This window comes from Anarrhichthys ocellatus, unplaced genomic scaffold, assembly GCF_004355925.1.
Source record: "Anarrhichthys ocellatus isolate YVR2014 unplaced genomic scaffold, GSC_Weel_1.0 scaffold7, whole genome shotgun sequence".
Taxonomy (NCBI): Eukaryota; Metazoa; Chordata; class Actinopteri; order Perciformes; family Anarhichadidae; genus Anarrhichthys; species Anarrhichthys ocellatus.
Genome location: NW_022280037.1, coordinates 5780044 through 5791894, shown reverse-complemented (window position 1 = coordinate 5791894; position 11851 = coordinate 5780044). Strand labels below are relative to the sequence as shown.

The following is an 11851-nucleotide window of genomic DNA, read 5'->3' as shown; positions in this document are numbered from 1 at the left end:
ACCTTAAAAGTTCTTTAATTAACATTATGTCTCATTTGATTAATTTGTTACTGCTGGCTGTAGCTTTATATTTAACAGACATGAGAGGGGTATTGTTCATCATCTATAACTTATAACATAAGAAAACAAATAAGTGTATTTATCAAATTAAAAAAGTTTTTACTAATCGGTGAAGCTACGCTCATTGAAGTGATCCAACAATAGTGTAAATGTTTTGATCAAAGGTGGTATCATTTTGAAATAAAAGCAAGTCTGAGTCGAGAAATTTGAATTTTTAAAAAGATTTTTTTTGGGCCATTTTGCCTTTATTGGACATCTGACAGTGTAGATGAGGACACACAACATGTTATAGCCATATCATGCAACAAAATGCTCAGGTGTGTTGGGCCATTGGATACCCATAATTTCACATTTTAACTCTAAAGTGAAATCTCTCTCCCTCAAACACACACACACACACACACACACACACACACACACACACAGCATACTTCTATCACTCATTACTCGTTGTGTACCCTGCAGAAACTATTCCTAGGATGTCTCATAATAAGATGGGCTAATTAGCTTTGGTTCTTAGGGAATCCATTTGCCCATTACTGTAACACATGCTGGGAGGTGTGTGTGTGTGTATAATGTCAGGCTGGGTCATTGGTAATCGCTAACATTTTTAGATAGCAGGCGTTAAAGGGCAATCTCTACCACTTAATATAGTTTTACTCTTCATACACATCCATCACTTTGCAGGACATATGATCAAAGTTTTCATTATCGTGCTTCATCTATTTGCTGTTTGCTCTGAAATCATTCCATTGACAAACAGAAATGCTTTGCAATGCCTTATGAACCATATAAATTATAAAACTGCTGCAGTGTTAAATTAGAAGGCTCCATGGTACAGAAGCTCCACTGATACAATAAGAATGATAATAACCTCCCAAACTAGAAAGTTACCTTCTCATCAATTTCCCAGGGAGTTGACAAAAAGTCAGTGTTGTATTACATCTAAAGAAGAGCAATAATAATGAAAATGGGTGGATCATTATTTATGATACTGCAATCATACGTTAGCTATATGACTTTTGCCATGAATGTGATAACGCTGATGGCAGAAACTGATGCGATCATCATGTGTGTGAGCAGGAGACTTCCCTCCAATCCATGAAATTTCATGTATTTTTAAGACCCTGCATTAACTCCGAATAGTCAGCAAACAATTGTTACCTGAAAAACAAAGGGCAAGATTCAATTAAAAAGTTAGACTGGATCTGCTGAATCCAGTTTGATGAATTCCAACCAGCAACAACTCAGACAGCTGGAGATCTTTCTAATCTTCCAAAGGCAGAAATAAGCTCCAGTGACATGTGTTGTTTTTTTTAAATCGATTCAACACCTTTACATGTGAAATCATTCTATATGCAGCGAGGTACTCAGCCTTTACAACTCTGTGGAAGCGACCTGCAAACAGCTGGTGAAGCAGTTACTGCAGAGCATTATTCACACAAAGACACACACATTTCAGCACATCCTAATATACACGACCTCATCAACGGGTCTGCCAACACACGTGCACATCCAAGCGTGATCCTGACAACGTCATGGTGAACTGCACACAATAGACATTGTTGTTTTATTTTGTGTTACATTTCTACATTATTATTGACATCATCGATAATCAGTTTCAGCTCCTGCTTGAATATGAAAACAATAACAAGTTTTAGATTAATAAATCATGATGGAATAGACAACTTCCTCACAGTCTGCACTCAATTCCACTGATGAAGAGGTCGATCTTATGATCTGTTTGGTTTAACATTTCTGTGGCAATCAGACTTTTAAAAGAAATACCTGCAGGCATTTTCATGTTTAATCATCACATTCCCTGAGAAGGTGAATACATTTCTAAGAAATGCATGAAAACAACCAGAGCAGGTTGTAAAAACAAAACAGAAAGCTGCTTCTGGAAAGTTTGACGAAGATCCTCCAAACGGAAATGTCTGCTGGAATGGAATGTACTTTCTGATATAATCTGCTAAACATTTCAAATATATATTTTTACAGACTGTCTCATCAGGTGGCAGGTAAACAAGAGGAAATACCTCAAAGTTAGAACAAATGGAGGAGGTCACACTGGTGGCTTTAAGACGTGTATTGTACATAAATAATTATTGTAATAAAGAAAGAATTGCATAAAAAGACATTGCTGAAACCTCCCGCTTGGAATAACCACTATCGCTCCAATCCTCTGTCCTATTCTCCTCCATCGCTCCGTCTTCCTCTCTCGTCTTTCCATATGATGGGCCAGCAGCTGAGGGTATTAGAATGTTCTCTCTCAGTCTGTCATCCCCTTCTTTTCACACCTAGCTCTCTCTTCTGTCTTCCTGGCACCACTGTTCATGCATTTCTGCTGACACGATTCACAGGAACCACACGCACACACCACGTGGACATACATGCACAAATGCAACATTGACTCATGTTCTGGTATAGTCTGGCTCTCTGACTGACTCGGGGGATTTTCTTATGCACTCTCCAGGTGGTGGGCTACCATGTGAATGCGTACAACCTCGTGGTCTCAATTCAAAACCAGCATTAGAAAACTCAAAAAGTGCCCTGTGACAAATTAAAAAGTCCAAGGCAGACCCAACTAGTGAGAATAATTTACACAACATTTTCAACAGGTAAGCAGCATGACAGCTCACTCTTGGCCTTTGAATTAGTATTTGGAAAAAAACAAAAAATCCCATAAAAAGGTTCACATTTTTCCCAGTCTTCTCTCTCAGAATACACTGTGGGTTAATACAACCTCATCCAAGCCTCCTGAACTAACTAAGCAGGGTAAACCACCTGTAGCTTAAATTACATCACTGATTTACTGTAGATATATACACGCCACCATACATCTCTGCGCTTCATTCACTCCGCCTCTCTTTCTCTGATTTATGGCTCTATAACACTAAATGCATCATCAGCCCCTGAATACTTGTCATTCAGGTGATGCTTTTTTGATGATGCTGTAAATTGTAGTGAGCTTGTTAATCACAAGTGTTAAATTAACAGATCCACCGATTTTTGGTGACATAATCTGACAAAATGATTCGAACAAAAACCTAAAATGATGATTCTTTAGATTATACAAGCTGTAAGTCTCGTGTCAGGGGATGTAGCTGAGTTTTTGAGGGGGGGGAATCCCTTCTGATTTCTAGCAGAAACTGAGCTGGATATGTGGACTCACTTCTTGGGACTGTGTCGGTATCCCTGTCAGAGTGAGGAGGCTGCAGTCTGGCGCCTGCCTCGTTCCTCCCGCAATATAACTTCAAGGACATCACATCACAGGGGGGCCTTCAGGAGGGCAGCGTGATGTATCTCTACAGCGGGCATCACATCCAATCTGAGGCCGGTGAGACGCCTCATATTTCAAGTGTCATAATAGTGTTTGTGTCCTGAAGAATGGCTTATTGATGTGTTAATATATGTTTGACAGTGTCATTGTTTCCTTGGCTGACTCTTGAGAAAAAAAAGAATTTCAACACCTACACACCTTTCAGTATATTTATTAATTAAATAATAAACTGACGTTTTGGAGAATATGCCTTATTAATTTTCTTGCTGAGAGTAAGCAAGGTGAGAACATTGATAACAATCATTTACAATGGTATCAATCTTCTTACACAACCTTTGACAAGAAAGCCAATAAGTATATTTTCCCAAATGTCAAAATATTATTATTATAACATATAGTTTGTGTACTTTCTTACTTTTGCACCTAGAACTTTACATTTTCTATAATTTGTCTTTTGAGGTTCTGTTTTCTGTAGATACCAGATAGGGTTCGCCTTGCATAGCACAAATACAAACATTTTGTTTTAGTTGTCTTTTGGTTTGTTGTTGTCGTTTTACTTTGCAGTCTATCAATTTGACCATATGGGTGTTTTACACTGAGAGTGTCTTCCGTCTGAATTTTGGCAGGACAGAGTCGTTGTGTCACATCTCTCCTCCTTCCACATCCTTCCCTCCCTTGCTCGCTTACAGCTCTCCTCCCATCAGAGTATTGGCAGTGTGCGGAGCGCAGCGTGGACTCGTGGAAATGTCTTGGCGGCATTACGCACGACGACACGATAAACGCGAAAGCCTCATTTAGAAGGACAGGGCACTTTCAAGCTGAACTGGACTGGCTTTCAACTTTTGATTTGGTGAGCACTTATTTCTCCTCATCGTCTCATTACGGCGGATGGAACTCGGATCTCTCCCTTCGCGACAGCAGCAGTGGGGCTGAATTACTTCCCCTCCTCATATCCGCAGCTCACGGTGACTATAGAGGAGTGGAAAATATGTAAAGAGCTTTGGGGGAAAACAAACTCTACAGAGATCGCAAAAAGATCGCAAAAAGAGAGGATGATCCCACCGGCCAATATGATTCAGGACGAAAGTGGGGGCAAAGAGGACGAACGGGACCAGAATGAGACACCCAAATCCCCGTCGGCGAACGCCAGCCAGCAGGAAACCAAGGTAGGACTATCCTGTTGTTATTTATTATTCATCAAAACCCCCTCAGATAGACGGATAGACTGTGGGATCCGCTACTGTTCATCAGTCCAACAACTCTTATTAATAGAGCTGGGCAAACAAACTCTGAAACACTGAAATCGACTCAACAGGGACCAGCTCCCAAAAAGAAAAACAGGCATGTAAACTATGTATTTTTTCTGTCAATGACTCAGACTGATCACCCCTTTAAAACAGCGTCATGAGTCTAAACTGAATACCTTTAGGGAAAATACCATACTAGCTGTACAAATAGGACAGAAAAAAACCCCGTTTAAAGTGCGATGAAGGGCCAATGCAGACTCATTATTAGTACAACAGACCTCAGCCTGTAAGAATACCATGAGAATAACATCATGATAATAAGAAAAAAACCTTTAGATAAACCAGGTTACACTCACAATCGAGTTCACACACACTCTTTTTATGACTTTAGTGTACATATATTGTGTGTGTTTTTTTCTCTAGGGAAGAGGCCACAAACCTATAACTAATAGGGATTTATGGTATTTAAATTAATTGTTGCGAGATCAATGACGGTGGAACGGCTTTTTAAAGCTCTTGAATGAACCTAAAAACATGTTCACAGTGTGCTGTAGTGGTAAAAGAATTAGTATGGTGTTACTGATATGTGTATATTAATAAATAAGTGGAATATGGTATTGTAATTTCAACTTGTGGCTGAGTGGAAAGGAGGCTGTGCGATAGAGATCCACAGTTCCTGCCTCAGGTGTTTTGCCATCTATGTCGGTCACATGTTACCCAGACTACTACAACTTGCAGTAGAATATTGGACTAGTCATCATGCTAGTTAATGGCCACATCAGCTCTCCTCTCCTGTCCCGAAGCGCATATGAAGGACAGATGAGACACATACTTTATCTTTATTATTCTCTAAATGACAGTTTGTGAAATTCAGAGAAAAAGTTGAAGCTTTCATCACGATCATAGTGATGCCCTCCTCTTTGTATTGGGTCTTTTAAAGCTTGTGCATGTGAGCTCTTGCTTTAGCACATCTGGTCACTATGTATTTCAAGAGAGTCCTGGCTGACATTTCACATAAAGCCTCTGCCAAACAACCACACTCCTTTCCAATATCTCACTTTATTAGAACACATCCCAACAAAAAACGTGATTATAGAATTGTTTAATCATCCTTACAGGCAGTACAAGTAGAATGAGTTCCACAGTAGGCTGAACACATGTTCTACCATCAAGTGAAGCTTTGTTTCTGTTTGTATTCCTCCTTTAAGAATACTGTGAGGCCTGAACATCACAAGCGCAAGGTGAGCCTCCACTCTTGTGTAAACTGTAGCGCACTGCTGATTTTAGTCCATTGTAACATAACAGCATACCTGCATGTACATAAAGATAAAAAAAAGTTGTTTTGCGTTACAACTGTTACTGCTCTTTAAGGTAGATCACTTTGGTGACATCCATGCCATATAAGGTTTCATCCACCGTCACTCATGTTTCTAGAGGGCACTCTTTGTTTAGAGACTGCATCATTAACTTTATTTATTAACAATGATTTGATATGTCATCTTATGCCATAACTGGCTTTTATTTCTTATTTTTTCTGCATTACCTATAGCCCCGTTAACCCTCTCTGCTTCGGATAGAACTCAGCTCCCACAGATTTGGTGCCATCAAACACAGCATGAGCTCCTCAATGCATGCACACATTGCCTCACTTTATCTATTTAATATAGTTGTTTTTTTAAGTTTAGATATATAAAACCACCTTACAGGAAAGATGTATCGTACAATTTCCCATTACAGCCGTTTAAAATAAGTACACATGCAGAATGTCCAGACAAAAATTGCTTATGTATATCATTTACTTATCAAGACCTAACTGTGTTAACATTACTGTTATGTGTTACCAACAACTTTACTTTTCAGGGTGTGTAAAAGCCATGCAAGTGAAGAACTACAAGAGGCTGCAGTAGAATATATGTGTGCTGTCTGTTGTGCGTTCCTGTGTGTGGGTGGTAACGGGAGAGAAAGGGTCCAAATTGATTTTTTCCAGAGTGACCCGTACAATTGATTGATCTTCACCGTACCAAAGCTTCAATGATAAGCTGCAATTGTTCAGGCGTTTTAGCCAACAACATCATCAGCTGACAATGTATGTTTGTTTTTTCCCTTATTTGTATTGTATAGTTTAAGTCTGGGATTTCATGTTAGTATCTCAACTCCAAATCTGTTATAATGTTATCATGTATAAACTGTGTCAGTGTGTACATAACTAATACTTTGGAGCAAACTTAGAAGGGGACGGACTGTGTGCTAAGATATAATAGAGTCCTTCCTTACCCATCAGTCACATGAAACATAATATAATTCTTCAATCAGAGACCTGCAGCCACACACCAGCCAGAAACCAGAACCATAAAATCACTCAATACAGTAGCTTAGAGATTCTTTATTGCGTGTTTGAGCGGGGGATTAAGTTGGTTTCATGGAGGAGGAAGTACACACTGAGAGGTTAAATGAGGGGCTGTCAGTGTGGAGTGTTATGAATAGCATTACTGTAAAAGAGGAGCCTAAGGAGATTGATAGAGGCTGCAGCCAGAAATGGCAGCACAGCGTGTGAGAAATAGTGCTGATGTGATGCATTGCTCTAACCAGGAAATCACATTACCTTCCAGGGAATCTCAAAGGTTTTTCATTGCGCAGTGATAAGTTGCCCCTCTCAATGGTCTTTTATCAGCCATCGGACACTGAGATATTTGCCAGAAGGTTTTAGAGACTACCTTTGTAATTTATTTAGGTTATCACAGGAATTGATTTACGCCACTGAATTATTCTATGTCCTCTGTCATTCTCTCTCCTTTTCATTTTCTGTCTGTTTCTCTCCCTTGCTCTATTTTACTTCAACTTTTTTTTAAATCTCTTTTTTCAGCTGCAGAGACTCAAGCGCTCCTTATCCTTCAAGACCAAGAGCATCCGCAGCAAGAGCGCGGACAACTTCTTCCGAACAAGCAACGACAACAAGACGGAGCTTCTCTCAGATGTGAGCAGCAGCACGGGCCATCTCTGCAACATCGGGATGGCCCCGCCGCACACCACCAACCTCCCCATTCCTCCGGTCCCTCCAGCCATCCCCTCTGCACCTCCACCCACATCACGCTCCCAGTTACGCAACCCGCTGCAGGTAGACTCGGCAGGACACTGCTTCATGGAGCACATCTTCAAGAAGCCCACGTTCTGTGACGTCTGCAACCACATGATCGTAGGTATGGTTACAATGCCGCCCTCCTTCATTAGTGTGATCAGAATATACCAAACAAAGCACAGATCAGAGGAGAAAGCAAGGTAAAAAAAAAATCCTGCACATTATCTAAGGAACTTTGCAATCACAGCATTGAGAATAACCTTTTCATAATGAGACCTTCATCAGCTAACCTGATGGAAGGTATTAGTAAACTAAATAATGAAGTAATGAATATGCAATAATATGCACATATGGTATGGGCACAGCAGGATGTACGTGGTTTTCGTCTCCTAAAGCGCCTACATTTGTTTTCATATCCTAAAGTTTTTTATTCAGAATGAACACACAAGCCATATGTATTGGAAAACTCCCCGACATTTAGGCACCTGACACTGAGCATCCAACCTGACCTGCTGACGTGACCAAAGTGTTTCAGTCGTCCTTTTTTTCACACATTGAGCCAGGTCCCTCCATCTGTCCGCTGGGGTGTCAGATAGCCAACAACAGTGCCAGCGCCTCTCCCTGTTCTCCCCTCGCCAGATGTTCCGGTTTCTCTGGCTGCTCCCCTCCTTGTTAACCATCAGTACTGAGGGACCACTTAGTCTTTATATCTCAGGGCCTCTGCAGCACGATAATGACAAGGGCTGCCCGTACCATCTGCTCAACAATCCCCTGATTTCACATTTGGTAGCATGTATACAGCATGTGTATATATACAGTATACTGGAGTAACACCAGCGCTGTATCAGTTTGCCAACAGTCTTTGATTTTCTTTGCATAACTGAAATAATTTAGCTTTGTCCCGTGTATCTTAGAGCTTTAGATCTCACTCTTTAAACCTTACAAAAGCAAATTCAACAGACCCTTTAAAGTTCTTAGTTGGGACATTGAGTCAAACATTTCTTTTCATTTCCCATTAGGATGGAAGACTAACAAATCTATTTGCTATCAGTTTTGGTATTGGTCATCAAAAATCCATACTGGCTTTAATACTACTCAAGCAAAACTAAAGTTCATCCCACCATAAAACATATTTCTACATATTTATGACCATTGTTTCTTTACACTAGTCTGTTGGTGTGGCCAGTGACACGCATCCACTGGCCGAAGCCTTGAATGGGCCTCTGGTGGTCTGTTAATAATGAAAGTATGATGTCAGGCCTCCCTGGCTCTGTGATAGGTGCTGAGCCCTCCGGTCCACTGATGAAAAAAGATGCTGCCCTCTTCTTCATTTGTCCTGCTTTAATGAGAACACAGCAGAGAGACAGGGAGTAGAGGTGATTTTTCTGTGTGTGTGTGTGTGTGTGTCTGTGTAATAAGCTTCGATGGTGCTGTTAAAGACTGTGTCTCACAGTCAAAGGGCAGCACACAGGAGAGAGAGAGAGAGAGAGAGAGAGAGAGAGATACACAGTTGTGGTAGAGGGGCTTGAACTGATAATACAAGCTATGATTATTAAATCATAATGCCCAGACATTATCTGCATTTTTATGGAGTTAAAATAGTGCAGTAATTGTTTACAAGTGTTTTATAACATTGATAAAGGTGGACAAGATTGTGTTAAGTGGAAGATACTTGTAATTGAATGAATGTTAGTGCACAGCAAACTAAATACACGTTTACACATTTCAGTGTGCACAAAACCACATTGTTGGTTCTCTCAAGTACAAAATAACTGTTTTAAATACAGATTTTCATTTGTTCATCTTGTCGATAAAACCGAATAAAATATAGAAATACGCCACTGAAAATAAATGAAAATGATAAAATATTTTTGGATTTCTATTCAGTATAATTTAAAAGAAAAATGTTGTGTGTGATATCTGGAATGTTTGTTTGTTTAACTTTACCCAATAAACACAAGTTGAAAAGATAAATAATATAATATATGTAACCTGATATGGTCTTCTTTAATTGGATTAAATGAAATATACACTCGTTTTACCTCTAGGGGCAATCTCATAATCAATGTTACGAATTTTTCAATTGGTAACGCACCCTAATATGTAGATTATTACCTATGTGCAATATATAAATGTGTTTATATTGCAAAAGGCAGCCTAGAAACATTAAACACCCACCTTATTCCTGTATGAGGATCCTTTATTGTATAAAAGCCCGTACAAATTAATTGTGTCATCCATAACCAAGATGGCTGAATTACATTAAAGTGCTCACTGACTCATTCATTAGGTTTTATAGATGAAGCAGAACTAGATTATAAATATTTGATAGAGCAATAAATATATTACCAGTTTTTCTGTAGGCGTTCATCTTTGTTTTGAAACCTCTAGTAAAACTACAGCCTAGTAAAAACAGTCAAGATGTTTTAATCATTTATTCATTTTCTAACTAAGATCAAGGTCAACACTTCATCTGTTTGACTCTGCTTTGTCACAAGATACGAATAAGAGGAGACTCCTTGTAGGAAAAATTGTCATCATTGTTATTCGGTCATAAAGTTAAGCACAGCTGCACCCAACTTCAACCTGAGTAGCCGTCTAATCAGCCAGAGTAATTGCAAACACCTGTGTGGGTGGAGAGAGCCTTTAAGAAGAAGAGGTTAAGAGTACTATTGCAACTTAACCAAAAGGTGTATTCAGTGTGCCTGTCTCACCACATTTTCCTCTATTTATTCCAAGGTTACTCTCGCTGCTATTGTGTTTCACATCATTACACGGGCTAAGTGCTATGTGCGGTGTTCAGCTTTTGTCCATAAAAGCAAGTGTCCTTATTGTGATGCCCACAGTGAATTTGTTTCACTGTGAACAAAATGTTTCACTGTGAACAAAATGCTCCGATAGAGTACAGGCTGATGATGAGATATTGATTCCAGGTCTTTGCAGCAAATGGCTTATTAAATAAATGTCTACATGAGTGAATGGGAGAGTTAGCTGTGACTGACAGAGGGTACAATATAATTATTCGGGCAGATTTTTAGGTAACAAATTCCACACAAAGAGCTTGTAGGACTATACTTTGTACAGTATAAGTACTGTATGAGGGATATATGCAGATGGAGAATACAGAAATGTAAGCTTCTATTACAAAGTATTACAAATTAGTATCACTGTCAGTCAGTAATCACGGATATCCTGCATCAACATTTAGGGATTAGGCAGAGATTTACTTACACAATCCCTTAAATGCCTCAAATCAAGGCATCTAAATTCCTGGATTAATTAATCAGACAAGTTGATATTCACCACGAATTAGAAAGTAATCTCCCTTGATTAACATGCACCAATCCGTGCTATGAAATCCCTGAGATACACATGACAGGTTCGGTGGACCCTAGAGAGAAATAAATCTGGGGGGGTGAGAGGTCAAGGTGGGGTAGTAGACAGATATGAGATATGCCTCAGTTAGCGATGCTAACTGAGGCTTTACGACTTCTCGCTGCATTAAAACACACACTGCACAAACATGTCAGACAAACACACACTTACTGTGAATGAGGTGTATACTAACGGGTGTCAGTAGTGTTTTCTCTCTTTCTGTCACACAAGATACAACAGCTGTGTGTTGTGACGACCTTGCACTTCCACTGATACCCCCATTGATTAATTTTAGTGTTACAACTGACAGCCAACATTGTCTGCCATGTCTTGAAAATGTCTGTCACACCATTGCATTATTAAAATGTAGTAAAGAATGTCAAACTGTATGGGCGCCAGCGTGGAAAATGTCAGCTGAAAAGAGCCCGTTCATAAAAAGATAAAAGAAAGTGACATGCTTCACATGGTAAACATTATAACTGCAAAACAACAGCTTGTCGCCATTGTGAAAATGTTAGCATGTAGTTCTAACCATAGTCTCACAGAGATGCTGGCATGATTGTAGACTTGTAGCCTACGTTACATCCGTACCCCTGACAATCCCTGATCTCAGATGGACACATAACAAGCTATACTCCACCTTTGTATTCAGCATTCTAGGCCTTAGTTCCCTAATTCTCTAGATGGGTAAATGGGATATTTGGTGGTGAAAAAAAAAATCCAATGGCCGTGGGAGAAACTAATTAAAGTATGTAAATTAACCAAAGACTGCTGCTCAGGTCAGTGTTTTGGAGGAGCTTAATAAGAACA

General features: G+C 39.6%; 1 protein-coding gene across 8 annotated transcripts in view; it reads left to right on the top strand.

The window, feature by feature from the left end:
* Positions 1-11851, top strand: part of stac (SH3 and cysteine rich domain) — a 29073-nt gene continuing 17222 nt past the window's right edge. The window contains exons 1-4 of one of the 8 annotated variants that reach the window (XM_031847571.1): positions 1-3400; positions 4033-4509; positions 5799-5831; positions 7454-7787. In XM_031847571.1, coding sequence (XP_031703431.1) covers positions 4396-4509; positions 5799-5831; positions 7454-7787 — 481 coding nt within the window. In that variant the 5' untranslated portion in view covers positions 1-3400; positions 4033-4395. Of the gene's footprint in view, positions 3401-3758; positions 4510-5798; positions 5832-7453; positions 7788-11851 lie in introns of those variants that run through there. The other 7 variants (XM_031847570.1, XM_031847569.1, XM_031847576.1 and 4 more) reach the window with 7 other exon arrangements.